At 39.6% G+C, this 17,817-nt stretch overlaps 1 protein-coding gene across 1 annotated transcript; it reads left to right on the forward strand.

The window, feature by feature from the left end:
* The first annotated feature begins 4,163 nt into the window (after positions 1-4,163).
* On the forward strand, positions 4,164-17,527 carry LOC117578215 (rabphilin-3A). Its single transcript, XM_034263587.2, has 4 exons — positions 4,164-4,549; positions 12,888-14,271; positions 16,213-16,427; positions 16,494-17,527. The coding sequence occupies exons 1-4, from the start codon at positions 4,473-4,475 to the stop codon at positions 16,795-16,797; spliced, it is 1,980 nt and encodes a 659-aa protein (XP_034119478.1). The 5' UTR covers positions 4,164-4,472; the 3' UTR covers positions 16,798-17,527.
* Positions 17,528-17,817: the final 290 nt, after the last annotated feature.

Below are 17,817 nucleotides of genomic sequence, written 5' to 3' on the forward strand. Positions count from 1 at the left end.
AACTTGATCTGCGTGCAAGCATAACAAATGCTGTCGAAAAAAAATTATAGCTCTATCTCTTATAGTCTCTGAGATCCAGTGTTTCATACGGACGGACGGACAGACACACAGACGGACAGACGGACATGGCTATATCGTCTCGGCTGATGACGCTGATCAAGAATATATACACTTTATAGGGTCGGAGATGCCTCCTTCTACCTGTTACATACATTTCCTGCCGGAACAAAGTTATAATACCCTTCTACCCTATGGGTAGCGGGTATAATAACATCAATTTGGATAATTACTTTTTATATCCTTTATCCATAGGGGAAGCCTCTTGATCTTAGATAAATTCTATGAGATAAAGCTACGATTTTGGACAACGCTCATTACTGTTCCATACAAATCGAAAAAAAAAATACTTATGTCAATTTTTGTCTATATGGTATTTTGAATGTAGTAGTATATAGATATACTAAATATAACCTTTTGTACATATTTGGTATATTGTAAAGATAATACCGCCTTGTTTGGCCTTTATCTTTTTGTAGATTGACTAATGATTCCCGCAATAAATATATTTAAAAACTTCTATTTTTTTTAATATTATATATACAAGTAGTATGATTTCGTGATTGTTCAGTATAATTATTAATAATTACGTGCTGGTATTTTATGTTCGCAGCTGTAATGTCGCTAATATATATGCAATAGGCATTTTTATTTAAAAATTTATTATTTTTTTTTCTAATTACAAGGTAATGTTAGCTACCATTCCTTGAGTAGGAAGGAGTACAGGGAAGATCAATAGGGTGGTGTTTTTTCAGGCGTCGGCGATGTTGGTTATTGTCCAGAAGGTAACATAAATAGCCAGTGGGTTGTAGTGTCGATCTAGTCTCTTCTGGTATTTCAAGCATTTTAACACCTTCGGTCACACTTGGAATCCCTAGGCTCCTATGGATCACCTGGTTTCTTATATAAGTAGTAAGGTGCTTGGGCTAGTCTTCGCAAAGTAATGTTTTCAAAGCGTCGATGTTACCGGTTGGGGCTGTGCCCCATCAGCTGAATCCAGGTCGTCCATAGGCTTGAGTACCACTTTGCACAGCAGGACTTTGTTTCTAAGGCTCCGTTGGGATTTGTAGCCCATCAGCCACCTCATCTGCCAAAGTTTCAGATTCATCTGTTTTCTTTTTGCTTTGATGTGTTCAGTTTTAATTTTTCTAATAAAAAATAAACGGTGAAAATCTTTTTTATTCAACTGTATATATGTGTATAGTTAATTTTTTATACCCTATGGGTAGTAGAAGGGAAAGGCAGATGAAGAGGAGGCAACTTCGACAGCATAAAGTGTATATATTCCTGATCAGCGTCAACAGACGACACGATATAGCCATGTCCGTCTGTCCGTCTGACTATCTGTCCGTCCCTTCGCATGAAATAGACCAATAATTACAGCAATTGTTACTTTCGCTCGGAGATCAAGTTTTAAATCGATTAAAAACAAGTAAGAAAGCTACAGTCGAGTGTACTCGACTTTGAGATACCCGCTACCCATTTTGAATAAAAGAAATATATTTTGCGGTATTTTTCTCAAAATATGCTGAATATACTGAAAAAATACTGAAAATATACCAAATGGTATGTTTGGTATATCGATATAGTACCGCATTCAAAATATACCATAGACGGCACAATATACCAGATTGTCAGCCAAGGCAAATAAGACCCCTAGTCAGTAGGCGTTTTTGCCCATACAAAAGTATTTCTTTAATAACTTCGACAATTTTTATCTGATCGCAACCAAATTTTCAGGAATCATAACTACTATAGTAATTATAGTATATACCAAAATTCGTCTTGTCTAGCTTTAAAATTTCGCTTGTTATTCAATTTTTTTGATTTGCGGGGGCGGAAGTGGGCGTGGCAAACATTTGAAATAAACTTGATCTGCGTGCAAACATAACAAATGCTGTCGAAAAAAATTATAGCTCTATCTCTTATAGTCTCTGAGATCTAGGTGTTCATACGGACAGACGGACAGACAGACAGACGGACATGGCTATATCGTCTCGTCTGTTGACGCTGATCAAGAATATATATACTTTATAGGGTCGGAGATGCCTCCTTCTCCGTGCGATTTAATAACATTTATAGAAATTATTTAAGAAATTCTTTTGTGTGGTAAAAACTGTCTTCTGAAATCGAGTCTTAGTTGCTATGTCAGACAATGTGGTATGTTTTGTACTGTATGGTATATTTTGAATGTATGTATTATATATACCACATATAGTCTAATAGAAAATGTGTAGCGGATATCTCGCAGTAGCTTTCTTACGTGTTCATATTAATTGCTCACCAGATTAAGTTGACATGTATTTAGTTCACATTTCAATCATAAAGAGAGCTTAGCTGTGAAAGCAATTTGCATAGACAAAACTCTCAGCATCGTAGCTGATCAATAATTTATATATATGTATGTATAGTATGCACATGCATAAAGAAGATATGAGGTGTGCGTTACACATGCCATGAATAAATTAGAATACCCTTTAGTGTATGCAAGGGTATAACAAGCTAGTATGAAGCGCAATGACAACTACGAGACACGAAAAGTGAAAGGTGGAAGAAGTCAGATGTCAGTATGGCAGGATGGGTGAGTGGGTGGACACGAGACAGTACGAGACAGGACAAGAAAGGACATTACAAGATAGGACGCGACAGGACATGCGAAATGTCAGTGCTGAAAACTTGGCACGTACATTAAATATTTTCATTTGGCTGTCAGCATTTATTTAAAATGGACACACACACCGCACACTGACAAACACACACACACACACACACACATACGCATGCATGCATGAATGTCAAAGGATAATGCACAGTGTGTGCCGAGATATGGGAGTCAGTTCCATTCAAATGATTGGACACATTCTTAACGTTTACAGGTTTCAGGCACAGATGCCAATGTGCCTGCGTGTGTTTGCTGTTGTGTTGTAGAGAGTTGAAGGCGTTGCGCATAAATTCCAATTGAATGCACAGGAGCCGCTGGCACTGGCCACACCCCAAAATGTGGCTGCGGCTATTGCTTGAGGCTACGTGTTTGGCAAGGCAATAGTCGCAGCATTTGCCGGCGGCAGCAACAATAACAATAACAACAACAACCAGAAACCATCAACCAGCAGTAATCATGTCGCCAAACTAACTTATACTTCCTCCATTCCCCCCCCCACCCGCTCATTACACCAAATAGCCGGGTAAGGCAAAAGAGAAAAAATTAAAAAAAAAAGAAAAAGAAAAACGTTGGCATTTTAGTCGGCACAAAAGCATACAATGAAATTATGTGGCCGGAAGCCAGTAGTCAAGCTGATGTGCGAGACAGGGAGCAAGAGAGAGTTGCCAGGGGTCACACACAGACAAGGCGCGAATGGTGGTCGGAGTGAGACAGATATAGAGCGTTCTGATGCGTGCTCGTGCTCAAGTGTTGTTTCCCCAAACGAGCTCTGCTTTGGCCCAGCGCGTGCAAATATGCGAAACTAGTTACTGAAACTGAGGCTGTTTTTGATGAATGAGGCCTACCAGCCAACCCCATGCCAACCAAACGCAAGTTGCTAAACCTCGTCAACCCCCTTACAGCCTTTCATTTTGCTATATTTTGCAGTTGCCAGTGCTTCAATTGGAGTTGGCACATTAATGTTTGTTTTGCTATCGTATCGTGCTAATATGATCGCAATCTATCGATCATAATCAATTCAAATAACAGCATTACAGCATAGTGAGACCATGAACGTCATAATAAGTACTTTCGGTATAAAAATACTGAAAACTGCCTGAAGTGTATTTTCGGCATTTTTCGAGTTTCACATTCCTTACACTCACCAAACATTGCTTCATTCGTCTGAGCAAAACAATGCTGTTTTTTGTTAAAACGATATTTTTGACGATAATCTGTTCTGTGGGAGCGGAACAAATATTCCTGAGATGGGTTATACTTTAAGAAAAGCACCTTAGTGTGAAAGTGTGGCCAGATTGCAGATTGCAATTCTCGGCGTGTCTGTATTTTGGTATATTCTATCAGCATTAAAAAGTATGTTTTAGATAACTTGTCTGTGGACACACACCGATACAGATGTTAAATAAAACAGCTTTTAAAAAAGCGATACAGTTGTAGCTGCTTTGTCACTGTGGCTGCAACAGTACAAATTGAATAGAGATAGACGCTCACCAATTGCGTGCGCATTTAGACGTGTGTGGCTATTTTTTTTTCGTCTCATTTTGTTGTTGTTTGCCTCTTGTGTTGTATGCCGCAAAACAACAGTTGAAATCAACAATAACAAGACGAGAGTGCGCCTTATTTGCACGCGTGTTTTTTGTGTGTGCGCGTGTGTTTGTTTTAACACTACTGGTTGGTTTTTTGTTTTTAATTGAATGCGGGAAACAACACAACACGACGAGAAATGTTGAGTGAGCGACAATAATGTGAGAAGATGGATTTCGCGAATCGCAATAATACGGCCAACAAGTTTGTCTGCCCCAGCGACAGGCAGCTGGCCTTGCGTGCCAAGTAAGTAGAAGTTAGTTAACGCTTAAAATAGAGAGAAGCGCAAGGACAAAGCTGGTGGTCATGAAGAGTGCGCTCAAATGTAGGCAACACAAATTGATAAAATGCAACAATTGGGCGCAGCTGCAAAAGTTCGACAGCGACAGCGACCGAGACAACGACAATGTAAATGTGGATGTATTTGTGGCTTTGTGCGCGTCATAAACAAAAGCTGCTGGCTTTTTGTAATCGTTGTTGTTGTTGTTGCTGTTGCTGCTGGCTGATAAGGCGACAAGCGGCGCGCAACAGTTAGCGCTAAGCAAAACAACAGCAATGCCAACTCAATTGTCGCACATAGAATGTGTCGACAAAAGCTTTGTTTCTAATTTAATTAACTTTGACTGCGTCAGTCGCGTTGCTGTCCAACTCTCCAAATGTGCGTGTGTGTGTGTTTATGTTTGATTAAGCCACATACAACAATGTGTCGCGTTTAAAGCTAATCAAACACACACACACACTAACGCAAGGAGATAGTCATGTATGTGTGCATGTGTGTGTGTGTGTGTGTGTGTGTGTGTGTGTGTGTGTGTGTGGCCATGAATTGGCTGTGTGCTGCTGTCAAGGACCCAAGAAGACCTAAGACAGACAGCCAAAAAGCCAAACTGAAGCCGTAGCCACATGCTGTCCTTCGTCCTGGGCCTAATCATAATTGCTGGCATGCCGCTGGCTGACAGATTAATTAAAATTTAATAATGCGCGAATAATTTTCGCTTATTTTTATGAATGCCGCCGCCGCGCCACATGATAATTTATTGCAATTTAACGGCGACCAACGAACTGGGCAGCATTCGAGAGGGGTGGGGTGAGGGACTAAGGGCGAGGGGAGTGTCTGCCCATTTACATGTACAATTACATTAGGGCGCACACACGCACACACACATACGTAGCAGGCGTAGGCGAGGCAAGACTAGCAGCATATGTTGTGTCAAAGCCAAAGTGTGTAGCATACTGCGAAGCGCAATCCCAGCTGACTCTCTGAATATGGGAATTGAGCTTTACGCTGAATTAAATACAAGTAGAAGACAAGCCAGTGGAGTACATTTCATGCATAATGGCAAGCCGCAAAATACACAGAGCACACACAGCAGGCGCTGTTGCCGCGCTGCCATGCCAAGCTGTGTGGCAGGCAGAAGGCAGCAGGTTTCAAGTGCTCAATTTACACTTCCGTTCGTTCGCTCATTTTTCGCAGCTCCATTTTGAGTACACATTGTACACATAAAATAGCATAGAAACAATGTGCTGCTCGGCTGTGCTTTGCTCTGCTCTGCTGTGCTGTGCTGTGCGTGACGCATGCACCCTGGACATGGATACCGGCCAATGTCTGGGTGGGTTAGCCAACCAGTGGCATGGAGCATGGCGAGAGGAGAGGAGAGGGGAGCCGCACCGCATAGCGCGTTTGTTGAAGTGCTGACAAGCGTGTACTTGAAATTCAAATTACAGCTCAAGGCAGGCAGGCAGGCAGCCGTGTAAGTAAGAAGAAGCATACGATGCCAGCTGTTCTCGGATGCAAAATAATGAGCCCAGGCGTGTCTGTGCACAAAAACAAAACTGCATGTTATCGATAACACACACTAAGAGATCGACGAGCGCAGTGAATTAAATGCAGGAGTTCAGTTGATGTTATCCAACTTTATATGCTTGTGTCTGCTCAACCGCGAAAGTAAGAAAAAGCATAAAATTACAGCTGTTCTCGGATGCAAAAAATTGAGACCAGGCGTGACTGTGCACAAAAACAAAACTGCAAGTTATCGATAACCCGCTAAGAGATCGACGAGCGCAGTGAATTAAATGCAGGAGTTCAGTTGATGTTATCCAACTTTATATGCTTGTGTCTGCTCAACCGCGAAAGTAAGAAAAAGCATAAAATTACAGCTGTTCTCGGATGCAAAAAATTGAGACCAGGCGTGACAAAACTGCATGTTATCGATAACCCGCTAAGAGATCGACGAGTGCAGTGAATTAAATACAGGCGTTAGTTCATGTTATCTAACTTTGTGTGCTTGTGTCTGCTCAGTTATGTCAGTTGTATAATTAGCTAATCAATCATTTGGCAAACGCTTTGATTTGTAACTGTCTAAACAACATTTAACACACGCGCAGCAAAAATGGCGACGCGTGGGCAGCACATACATACATACACATAATTAGCATTGCCAACGACAGTTTGATCGGCCATATTCACACACACACACACACACACACACACACACACACACACACGCACACACGTGCATGCATAGTTGTTGTTGGACGATAAGGCGACGGCAGTTGTCGCATGATGAACTGCCGTTATGCTTGAAAATACTCATAAAATACAACAAAATAAAATGCAAATCATTGTGCACACTTGTTAAGTGCATTTGGCAATTGGGTTTTAAGTGCTTCGAATGCGACAAGCAAATTATTTGCAGCACGCAAATGCAACAAAACGCAACTCCTGCAACTCGATTTGCCTGTTGCACCAGCTTCACAGACACAGACCTTCAGAAGCTTGCACGAAAGTAGCTGGCATCGAAACTGAGGCTGACTCTGAGGCTGAAGCTTATGGCCCGGCCCTCAAGGCAACTGGCGAGGTTAACGCACACACACACACACGCGCAAATACATGCATGGTTGCAAATACAGTGGATACGCGATAGCATGCATTGACTGCTTATCTTTTTTTTTTTAATTGTATACAAATACAAAAACAATTTAATTTCGCTATTTCACACATACAACATAGGAGTAAAAAGTTCGTTTGCTTTCGTCAATGAGAAAAATATCAAGTCTTCTCTTCGCGAAATGTGGCTTTTGTAAAGCCCAAAGTAGCGGCTTATTTGTCCACGAAATAGACTTTATACCAGAAGGTACATATATACTAAGCTATTGCTGTCACTCAAATGGCTGAAGTATTTGATTATTAATTGTGCTTTATTTTAAAGTGACCAACGAGTTTGTCATATCGAGTGTGTACTGTAAATTGGTATGGCACGTGCAAGTCAATAAACCCGAGGCAAGGCAAGGCAAGGCAACAAAACCAAACCGAACCGAAACCGAAACCGCAATACAAGGAACTCAAATACGAATTCAAACAGCAAAAAAGAACTAAACGAAGCGAGAGAGCATGAAGGCAGATTTGCATGTCAAACTGTTGAACATATAGTACATACATATGTACATGCAAAAATACGTATGTGTGTGCGTGTGAGTGTTCGTGTACGTGTGTATATGGGGTGAGGCCAGTTGGGTATGTGTGAAATTGATGTTCTGCTCTCGCCTGCCATATTTGCATAAACCTCGCTGCTCTGTAAAAAATATGTATGTATGTATGTATGTATAAATACTTCATAAATTGTAGCAGCCTGGTAACGTAAAGTGTTTTTCAGTGTGAAGTTAAATAGAGCAAAACAGTCACAATACGTTTTATCGATAGTTCACTTATAATTGTGCATCTGCTAATTCTCTGAGAAAGAAAACAAACTACGTCCTTCGATGGCGAAGTGTTCATTTTCAACAATATCAGAAACATTCTGAGAACGTAACAAGATTACGAGTACGACAGCCACTTATAAACCTTTCCTTCGCAGTTCACAGCCGACAAAGTTGCAGAAAGTTGGCGTGAAGCTTAATTTGCATGTTTAGAAAATATTCAAATTTCGTAGCCAAGTTCGGCAGCGTCTTATATATGTACATCCTTTCTAATAAGGAGCAACTAACTTTACAGGTGGACGTGCAAAGTGGCGCAACTCCTTTTCAATAAGGAGAAGTTGTGTTGCGAAAGTAATGCACAATTATGAATTGTTTATAAATCTAAAATTAGAACTTTTGTTTTCGATGCATTTATTTAAGGACTGTTCTTTTTACCTCAACAATAAAAGCAGATAGAGAATTTCAAGGAAACGCGAAGAGTTATTCATAAACACGATTTTATAATTCCTTAAAAATAAACAAAGGGAGAAAACTTGTCTATATTTAACATTTTGTTTTTTATACCCGCTACCCAGAGGGTAGAAGGGTATTATAACTTTATGCCGACAGGAAATGTATGTAACAGGTAGAAGGACGCATCTCCGACCCTATAAAGTATATGTATATATTATTGATCAGCGTCAACAGCCGTGACGATCTAGCCATGTCCGTCTGTCCGTATGAACACCTAGATCTCAGAAACTATAAGAGATAGAGCTATAATTTTGTTTGCACGCAGATCAAGTTTGTTTCAATTTTTTGCCACGCCCACTTCCGCCCCCGTAAATCAAAAAAATCGTAATTTTTAAGCTAAAGTTGGGAATTTTAGTATATTCAATAATAACAATACTAGTTATTAATAATTATTATTAAAGAAATACTTTTGTATGGGCAAAAACGCCTACTTACTAGGGGTCTTATTTGCCTTGGCTGACAATCTGGTATATTGTGCCGTCTATGGTATATTTTGAATGTGGTACTATATCTATATACCACATATATAATTTGGTATATTTGTAGTATTTTTGCAATATATTCGGTATATTTTGAGAATAATACCGCAAAATATATTGCTTTTATTCAAAATGGGTAGCGGGTATCTCACAGTCGAGTACACTTGACTGTAACTTTCTTACTTGTTGTATTTCATTTCATCATTTCATTATAAGTCACACAAATAGTTCCAAAGTTGACCAACTTTAGCAAAAATGTTTGATTTGTACATTTCATTTTAATTTTATCAATAAAGTTTTTAAATATTCGATTATCTTAAATAAACTAATCTAAGCCATACTATTTGACTAAAATTTAAATTTAAATTAAACTTTAAATTATAAAAAATTAAACCTATTTAACTTCAAATAAGCAGTACGTTTTTTATGGAGTTAATATTTAATATTATCAGTTAAAAAATTAATTAAATAGAATTTTTTTTAAATGCGTCTAAATGCAGCAGTATCAAAATCATTTCCGTTTTCTATATCATTTTTAATTATTTCGCATCACATCAAATTATTAATATTATTATTATTTTATATTCAAGTTTATTTCATCATAAATACATTTTTATAATAAATTTTAAAAATTATTTTTGTGATTACTTAGGACGTTTATTCTGAAAAACTTTTGCCTTTCCTCAGATTGAGATTTATAGAACGTGGACCGCTTAGACCTTATAAAAGCTATAACAAGTTAACGAACATTTTTTTTTTTTTTTTGATTTCGTGGGTTGCGCTGTCGAGACTATGAACAATAATAATAATTTTAATTCGAGCAAACAGATTTCTTAAATTTAAAACAACATTTTTTTATTTAGCGATTTTTCCAAACAATTTTTTGCGCCCGAAATGAATAAATTACGAAGCTTTAATGACTGTAGCTCTGTTAGCTTTGATATGTGTTGCAAATGCTTAGGAATTCATTTTGAAAAATACGAAAAACACAAATCTATAAAAACAAAAAAACAAGGTAAGGTGTTTATAACCTTGCCTGTCTAGAGGCGGTTCTGGGCACTAGAGGGTTAAATCTATTAAATACTAAATTCAATTATACAGTACGATAAATATACTGTTGTTTAAAAGCACCCAAAATTGTCCCCAAATTGAATACCTCTGGCAAAATAGTTTATTTTTCACATTTTTATTTAATTTGATTTCATAATCTTAATTGTAATGAAATTCAGCAAAATATTTTATTATTCGATTTATTTAATTTTATTTGATTTATTTTTTTTATTGTTATAAATAGTGTGGTAGCTAAACGCACGAAAAAGTTCCCAAATGCATCGTCTCTAGCAAAAAAGTTTATTTTTCACATTTTGTATTTAATTTGAAATTTCATGATCTTAATTGTAATAAATAGAATGGTGGCTAAAAGCACCCAAAATTGTCGCCAAATTTAGCAGCTCTAGCAAAACTCATTGGGATTTGGGTGGCGCTTAATGGAAGCGCCTAAGTGAACCAACTGTTGAATGCTGGCGATGCTGACGCCAGAGGAAAAAAAAAACAAGTAAGAAAGCTACAGTCGAGTGTACTCGACTGTGAGATACCCGCTACCCATTTTGAATAAAAGAAACATATTTTGCGGTATTTTCTCAAAATATACCAAATATACTGCAAAAATACTAAAAAAATACCAAATGGTATATTTGGTTTATCGACATAGTACCGCATTCAAAATATACCATAGACGGCACAATATACCAGATTGTCAGCCAAAGCAACTAAGACCCCTAGTAAGTAGGCGTTTTTGCCCATACAAAAGTATTTTTTTAATAACTTCGACAATTTTTATCTGATCGCAACCAAATCAGGAATCATAACTACTATAGTAAATATTGTATATACCAAAATTCGCAACTCTAGCTTTAAAATTACGCTTGTTATTCGATTTTTTTGATTTGCGGGGGCGGAAGTGGGCGTGGCAAAAATTTGAAACAAACTTGATCTGCGTGCAAACATAACAAATGCTGTCAAAAAAAAATTATAGCTCTACCTCTTATAGTCTCTGAGATCCAGTGTTTCATACGGACGGACGGACAGACGGACAGACACACACAGACGGACAGACTGACAGACGGACAGACGGACAGACGGACATGGCTATATCGTCTCGGCTGTTAACGCTGATCAAGAATATATATACTTTATAGGGTCGGAGATGCCTCCTTCTACCTGTTACATACATTTCCTGCCGGCACAAAGTTATAATACCCTTCTACCCTATGGGTAGCGGGTATAAAAACAAAAAGTAATGGGGCCACCAGCACTTCAGAAATGTTTGCAGGGATTACAGGGTTAACTGGCGAACTGCAAACATGACAATAGAGGGCCACCCTAATTTACATAGCACACATCCATATGTGTGTGTGCTTGTGTGTGTGTGTGAGTGTGTGTGTGTGTGTGCTTGCGCCCGTATGGTTCACAAGCGATTGCGTTTTCAATGCCATGTGTAAGTGATACCAAAGTGGCTATAAACGCGCAAGCCCGAACTCCGAACATGGACCCAAACTTGGCCTCTAACCGCTCCTCCCTCACCATGTCAACCCTTCGCTGCTCTCCTGAGCGTCGAGGCGTCGTTGTTTCTTAATTAACTTTGAACTTGACATTTTGGCCATGGAGTTGCGACTGCGACTGAGACTGAGACTCAGTTGAGCTGACAATAACAACATGAATAGCGCATTAAGCAGCCGAACATTAACATTAACATTTGCGGCACACTGACCCCACATGCGACATGCCGCATGCCACATGCCACATGCCACACGCCACATGTGCGTAGTTCAAGTATATTACATGGAAAGAATAATTCAATCCTTTTCGGATTTTTCCGGTTTTAAACCACCAAAATGTTTTGTTATAAGAATATCCTCTTTAGGCTGTCTGCCTCTCCAGATTTCTGATACTATAAGAACCGACTATACGTCATAAACTCTTATGCCCAGCTTTTATGATTATTCCAATTAGATGACGCGCCTCATGTTCTCTAAAATCGTAAACGAATAAGTAAGACAGCTACAGTCGATAATTATTATTATTGAAATATAAGAATATACCGTAAAAATACTTAAATGTGCCTAATACCAAATACCAAATCTGATTTGGCGATATAATACTGCATTCAAAATATACCATAAAGTAATTAAGACCAACATCAGTTTTTGCAGTATACAAATCTATAAATACTTTCTAAGATTTTGATCTGATCGCATCCAAATTTCAATAAAGACAAAACAAAGCAAATGCGGTATTATTATTAAAATATAAATATACTGAAAAAATACATAATCTTAACAAATGCTAAATATGGTAAAGCGATATATACAACGCGGCATTGAAAACATACCATAACTTGATCAACAGCTAATTAAGACCAACAGCAGTAGTCGATTTTTCTGCGATTTTTGATGAGATCACAACCAAATTTCAATACAACTAAATGTATATTATTGTTAAAATATGAATATTCCGAAAGAAAATACTTAAATATTATGAATGCTAAATATGATAGAACAATATACTACAACATTCAAAATAAAGAGCAAAGAAAGTAATTAAGACCCGAGGATCCGACATAAAAAAAACAAAATTTCGTAGATATAAGAAATGGTAATGCGATTTACTACTACATTCAAAATATACCGTAAAGACCCGACTGTGATTTCCTGAATGTCTTCTAAGATTTCCAGAATTCATAAAGAAGAAATAATTTTTGTAGTTTGCTGCATACATTTCTTGTAGGCCCAAAACTTTCTAGATTATCCCTCAATGAGGGGAATATTGGGGGAAATTAGTATTTTCCTTGACGTCGCTTAGCGCAGAGTGTATTAAACGTGCAATTGTGTTTGTTGCAGATTGAAAGCCGGCTGGAGCAGTTCAAAGACCAATGAACCGCTGCGCCCCGAGGAACAAGAGGCCATCATATCGGTGATCCGGCGCAACGAGGAGATCGAGACAGCGGAGCGACAACGCGTTGGCCGCCTCGTCGAGCGTGTCGAGAAGATCAAGCTGCATGCGGTCGAGCGGGGTCCAAACTGTTGTCGGCTATGTGGCGACACCTTCGGACTGTTGCGGCCGCAGCGCATCATCTGCGAGGACTGCCGCAAATCGGTGTGCACCAAGTGCAGCGTGGACATCAACATCAGGTACAACAATAGCGAACGGACGCGCGAGATTTGGCTGTGTCGCATCTGCAGCGAGACGCGCGAGATGTGGAAGAAGTCGGGCGCGTGGTTCTTCAAGGGTCTGCCCAACTACGATATGCCGCGCAGTGCCAGTGCCACGCCCATGGCCACACCCACAGGCGGAGGGCGGGCGGTGCAGAGTTGCCACGGGACGCCGACGCGTGGCGCACGCATCAAGAAGCTAACGATCAGGGTCAACGACAGCAGCAGCAGCAGCAGCAACGCCAGCGGGCAGTCCGAGGGCGAGGATGAGCTGGATGGCGCCTCCTCCGCCAAGGGAAACACCAGCAGGGAAACTGCAGCTGCAGTTGCATCTGCGGCGGCAGCATCGCGACTCCAGCGTGATGAGAGCTTTCGATTGCGCGCCTACGGCTCCATTCGCAGTTTCATCGATGGCGGCGAACGCAAACTCTCGAACTCCTTCTTCTTTGGCCGCCAACAGGGTCAGGGACCGGGTCAGGGTCAGGGTCAGGGCCAGGGCCAGGGGCATCTGCTGGCTGGCCAGGATTACGACAATGTGAGCATGTCGAATGTGTCGACGGTCGCGCAATTGCGTCGTGAGAGCAGCTTCCTGCGACGCAGCTCGGTCAGCTCGTCGTGGTCCTTTAGCGACAGCTCCGGCTCTGGCAACTCGGCCACCCAATCCCAGCAACAACAGTGCCCAACGTCACAACATCCGCATCAACAGCAGCAGCAGCATTGTCGCGACCCTTTGCTCGGCTGGCTGGAGATTGCCATCAGCTATCGGGAGAGCTTCCACAGTCTGGACTGCACCATGGTGCGTGCTCGAGATTTGCCCGCCATGGATGCCGCCGGCTTGGCTGATCCCTACTGCAAGCTGAACATCATTACGCCGGAGGCTCACACCAAATACACACGCTGGCAACGCACTAAAACTGTGCACAAGACCCGCAATCCGGACTTCAATGAGACCCTCCAGTTTGTTGGTGTTGAGCCCGAGGAGCTCGGCAATTCCCTTCTCTATGTGGCGCTCTTTGACGATGACAAATATGGTCACGATTTTCTTGGCGCTGCCAAGGTTTGTCTCTCCACGGTGAGTTGAAATCTTTAGCATATGGAAAGTGCCCCTTCCAAATTCATAGAGTAATTCCTCAAAGCAATTTTATTTTACCAAATTTCTGTTATGATTGGGATATAAATATAAATATTATTTAAATCAATCATTTTAAATAGGCAATCTTAATTAAACAAATTTACTAATACTGCACAATTAACTTAGAGTGTACATAAACTATTTCTTAGCTATGGTGTTAACCACATTTGTAAATTTTCTGAAGCATACTCAAAGAAGTGAGAAAGATGCAGTTGAGTGTGCTCGACTCATTTTCAACAAAAGCAAAACAGTGCAACAGCAATATTATCGTTCAAATTTACCAATTCAATATACCGCAAAAAATACTGACATATACCGAAACTTATATTTGGTCTATCGATATACTACTACAAAATACCACAATATCAATTAAGACACGACGCAGCCGCCGTTTTTCGTCATATTAAATTAATTTTTTAAAAAATTCAAGATTTTTATCTGATTACAAGTAAATCAGGAATTCCAGAAATCATAAAGTCTGTCGCCTCTGAACAGACAAATATGGCTATATTGTCTCGGTGGTTGACGCTGATCAAGAATACATAAACTTCATGGCGTTGAAGATGCCTTCTTCCCAAAGTTGGAATACTCTTCTACCCTACGCGTAGTGGATATAAAAAGCAGAGTCTGCATAGGCCATCTCAGGCCATTCTGGTGACAGCTTGCGATAATTGTGTTTTGGTAGCAGACAACATACATGATGTCTTCCAGTCACGTCTTGTGTAGACACAAGACGAGAATAGACTTTTCCCTTTCAGTTTGCCGTATACGCGGAACTGATTTTCTACAAGACTCGTCAAGTATCAATTCTGCCAAAGGGAAATTTAAATTTCCCTCGGCTGCGCTGGCAGAATTTGTACTTGACGTGTCTACAAGACAGTCTGGTGTTCAGGTCTTGCAGAAAATCTGTGCTTAGATTCTAGTGCGTAGTTCGGAATATGCAAAATAAAAATACGCTCAAAAATATATGCAGTCAATAAAATATTTATTGTACTTCAAATTAAATTTATTTAAACTAAAACAATGAGTACTTAAAATTATATATTATCTAAACAGTTTTACTTATAACTAAATAATCTAATAGCTAAAAGAAAAAATTAATTTATTTCGCCGTTTTCTATATTCTTTGCTCTGGACAATGCATTGTAGTTTCTATTTTTATCATCCAACATAGCAAAATTACACATGTTCGCGAAAAAACCCGAGCTAGGACCAGACTTTTGGCAAGAACTGGTCTTGTTTACGTCAATTTGCAGAGTTTTTTGAGAAAAGTAGGCGTTAGGGAAATTACGCGTTGCGCTAAGAGGGCGGTTACACCAGACTGTCTGCAAGACGAGTCATCTAGCGATCTACTGGACTGTCTGCCAGTCACGGGCTTGGCATGACACAAAACACAATTGGGATTGAATAAAGCATCTTGATAATAAATCTCTCGCATCTTGATAACAATCTCGTATATTTAGAGTACATATAGTATGTAGCTAGAGTAGGAATATAAAAAAATAAACCAGTAAGAAAGCTGCAGTCGAGTGTGCTCGACTGTGAGATACCCGCTACCCATTGGGAAAAAATCAAGTGAAGTGGGCGTTGTAAAAATTTGAAACAAATTTCACCTGAGAGCAAACATAACAAATGCTGTCACAAAAAAATGAATAGCCTTTATAGTCTCTCAGGGCTTGGTGTTCATACGGACAGACAGACAGACGGACATGTCAATATCGTCTCGGCTGACGCTGATCAAGAATATATACATAGATATATCTAAACTCGGAATACCCGCCTGTTACATACATTTCCTGTAGGCAAGGCATACATACTATAAATTAAAAAAGTATGAACTATTTGTCAAATTTTACAATGGTTTTGAAATTTGTATTTCAGGTGCACAGCACATCGCAGTATCGAATATCGGTGCCGCTGGGCGTGGAGGATCAATATAGCAATGAGGCGGAGATGTCGCAGAGTTGGCCCAATGGCAAGATGCTCATCTCGCTGTGCTACAACACGAAACGCCGAGCGCTGGTCGTGAACGTTAAGCAGTGCATCAATCTGCTGGCCATGGACAACAATGGTAGCTCGGATCCTTTTGTCAAGCTGTAAGTGATTGGGTTCAGCCTTTTGAGCTTCGCTAATAACTTGTTTCTTTTCGCTGTTTGGCACAGACAACTGAAACCGGATGCGCACAAGAATAAGAAGCACAAGACGAGCGTCAAGTGGCGCACACTGAATCCCATATACAACGAGGAGTTCTATTTCGAGGCCAGTCCCCACGATCTCAACAAGGAGATGCTCATTCTGACCGTGTGGGACAAGGACTTGGGCAAAAGCAACGACTTCCTGGGCAGCCTGCAGCTGGGCGCACAAAGCAAAGGCGATCGGCTGCAGCAGTGGCTCGACTGTATCCGTCTACCCGACCACTTCCATGAGAAATGGCATTGTCTCGCTCCAGACAATCCAACCCATTGAATTGCTTTACTCCCAACTCCCAACTCCCGATCCCCGATTCTGCCTCCAGTCCCCCTACCGAAATATTTACATATAGTATATAAATATACCGTAAACATATATATTTTTGATATGCCTGCCTGCATGCAAGTGTGCGTGTGTGTGTGTGTATGTGTGCGCATGGGTGTGTAGTGTAGTGTAGTGTGTGTGTGTGTTTGCGAGTGTTGCACTCGAGTCGAGATCGCTTTGCATATCATTTTGCTCAACCTAACCTCAAATTTGTCAAGGCTTCACGTTTGCGCTTCTTCTTACCCCCCCCAGAGAAACACATACACGCACACATGCGCATATACATATATATACTGTATATAAAGCTTTGTTTAAGTGTCCTTAAAATGGGTTTGTTTTTTGTTTCTTTTTCTTTTCCATTCCGCACAAAACTTTTTGTCAATAATCTTAGCTACAATTTAAAAATAATACAAACAAAAAAACAAACAAAAAAAACGATAGTAGAAAACGAAATACGAACTAAACACGAAAACATTTACTTAACAAATACAAAATAATATTTTTGATTCATATATTTACTACATTTATTGCTATTATTCGAAACTATTCTCTCAGAGCACTATATTTATAATACCCTAATCTTAGATGGTCAACAAGATGAGCAAGAAATGAAATCATTAATTTGTCGAAGCATTTGTCGAATGTAATTTATTTATATATATTTATGTACCTATATATATGTACAACTAAATCAAGAATCAAAATTAAAATTATAAATATTATGATAATAAAAAAACAGATAATAATAATGAATCTCTTAGTTTCTTTTGGTAAAAGACTTTCAGCAGCATTGTTTAAGCAAAATTGCATCTGCTCAACAAAATTCGAAATTCGATATATTATAAATATTGATACAAATCACAAGTTATCATCAGATTTTTAGTTTTTAATTCAATTTCCTATTGACAACCTCCATCGGGTTAGGTTAAAATTCATTTTCTTCAACTGCGATGTTATAGAACGCTTCCGGTT

Source organism: Drosophila albomicans, chromosome X, assembly GCF_009650485.2.
Source record: "Drosophila albomicans strain 15112-1751.03 chromosome X, ASM965048v2, whole genome shotgun sequence".
Lineage (NCBI taxonomy): Eukaryota > Metazoa > Arthropoda > Insecta > Diptera > Drosophilidae > Drosophila > Drosophila albomicans.

Coding starts and splice junctions, on each gene's coding strand:
- LOC117578215 (XM_034263587.2), top strand. CDS start 4,473: ATGGATTTCGCGAATCGCAATAATACGGCCAACAAGTTTGTCTGCCCC. Junction 14,272..16,212: donor CCAAGGTTTGTCTCTCCACG/GTGAGTTGAAAT, acceptor TTTGTATTTCAG/GTGCACAGCACATCGCAGTA. Junction 16,428..16,493: donor TCGGATCCTTTTGTCAAGCT/GTAAGTGATTGG, acceptor TGTTTGGCACAG/ACAACTGAAACCGGATGCGC.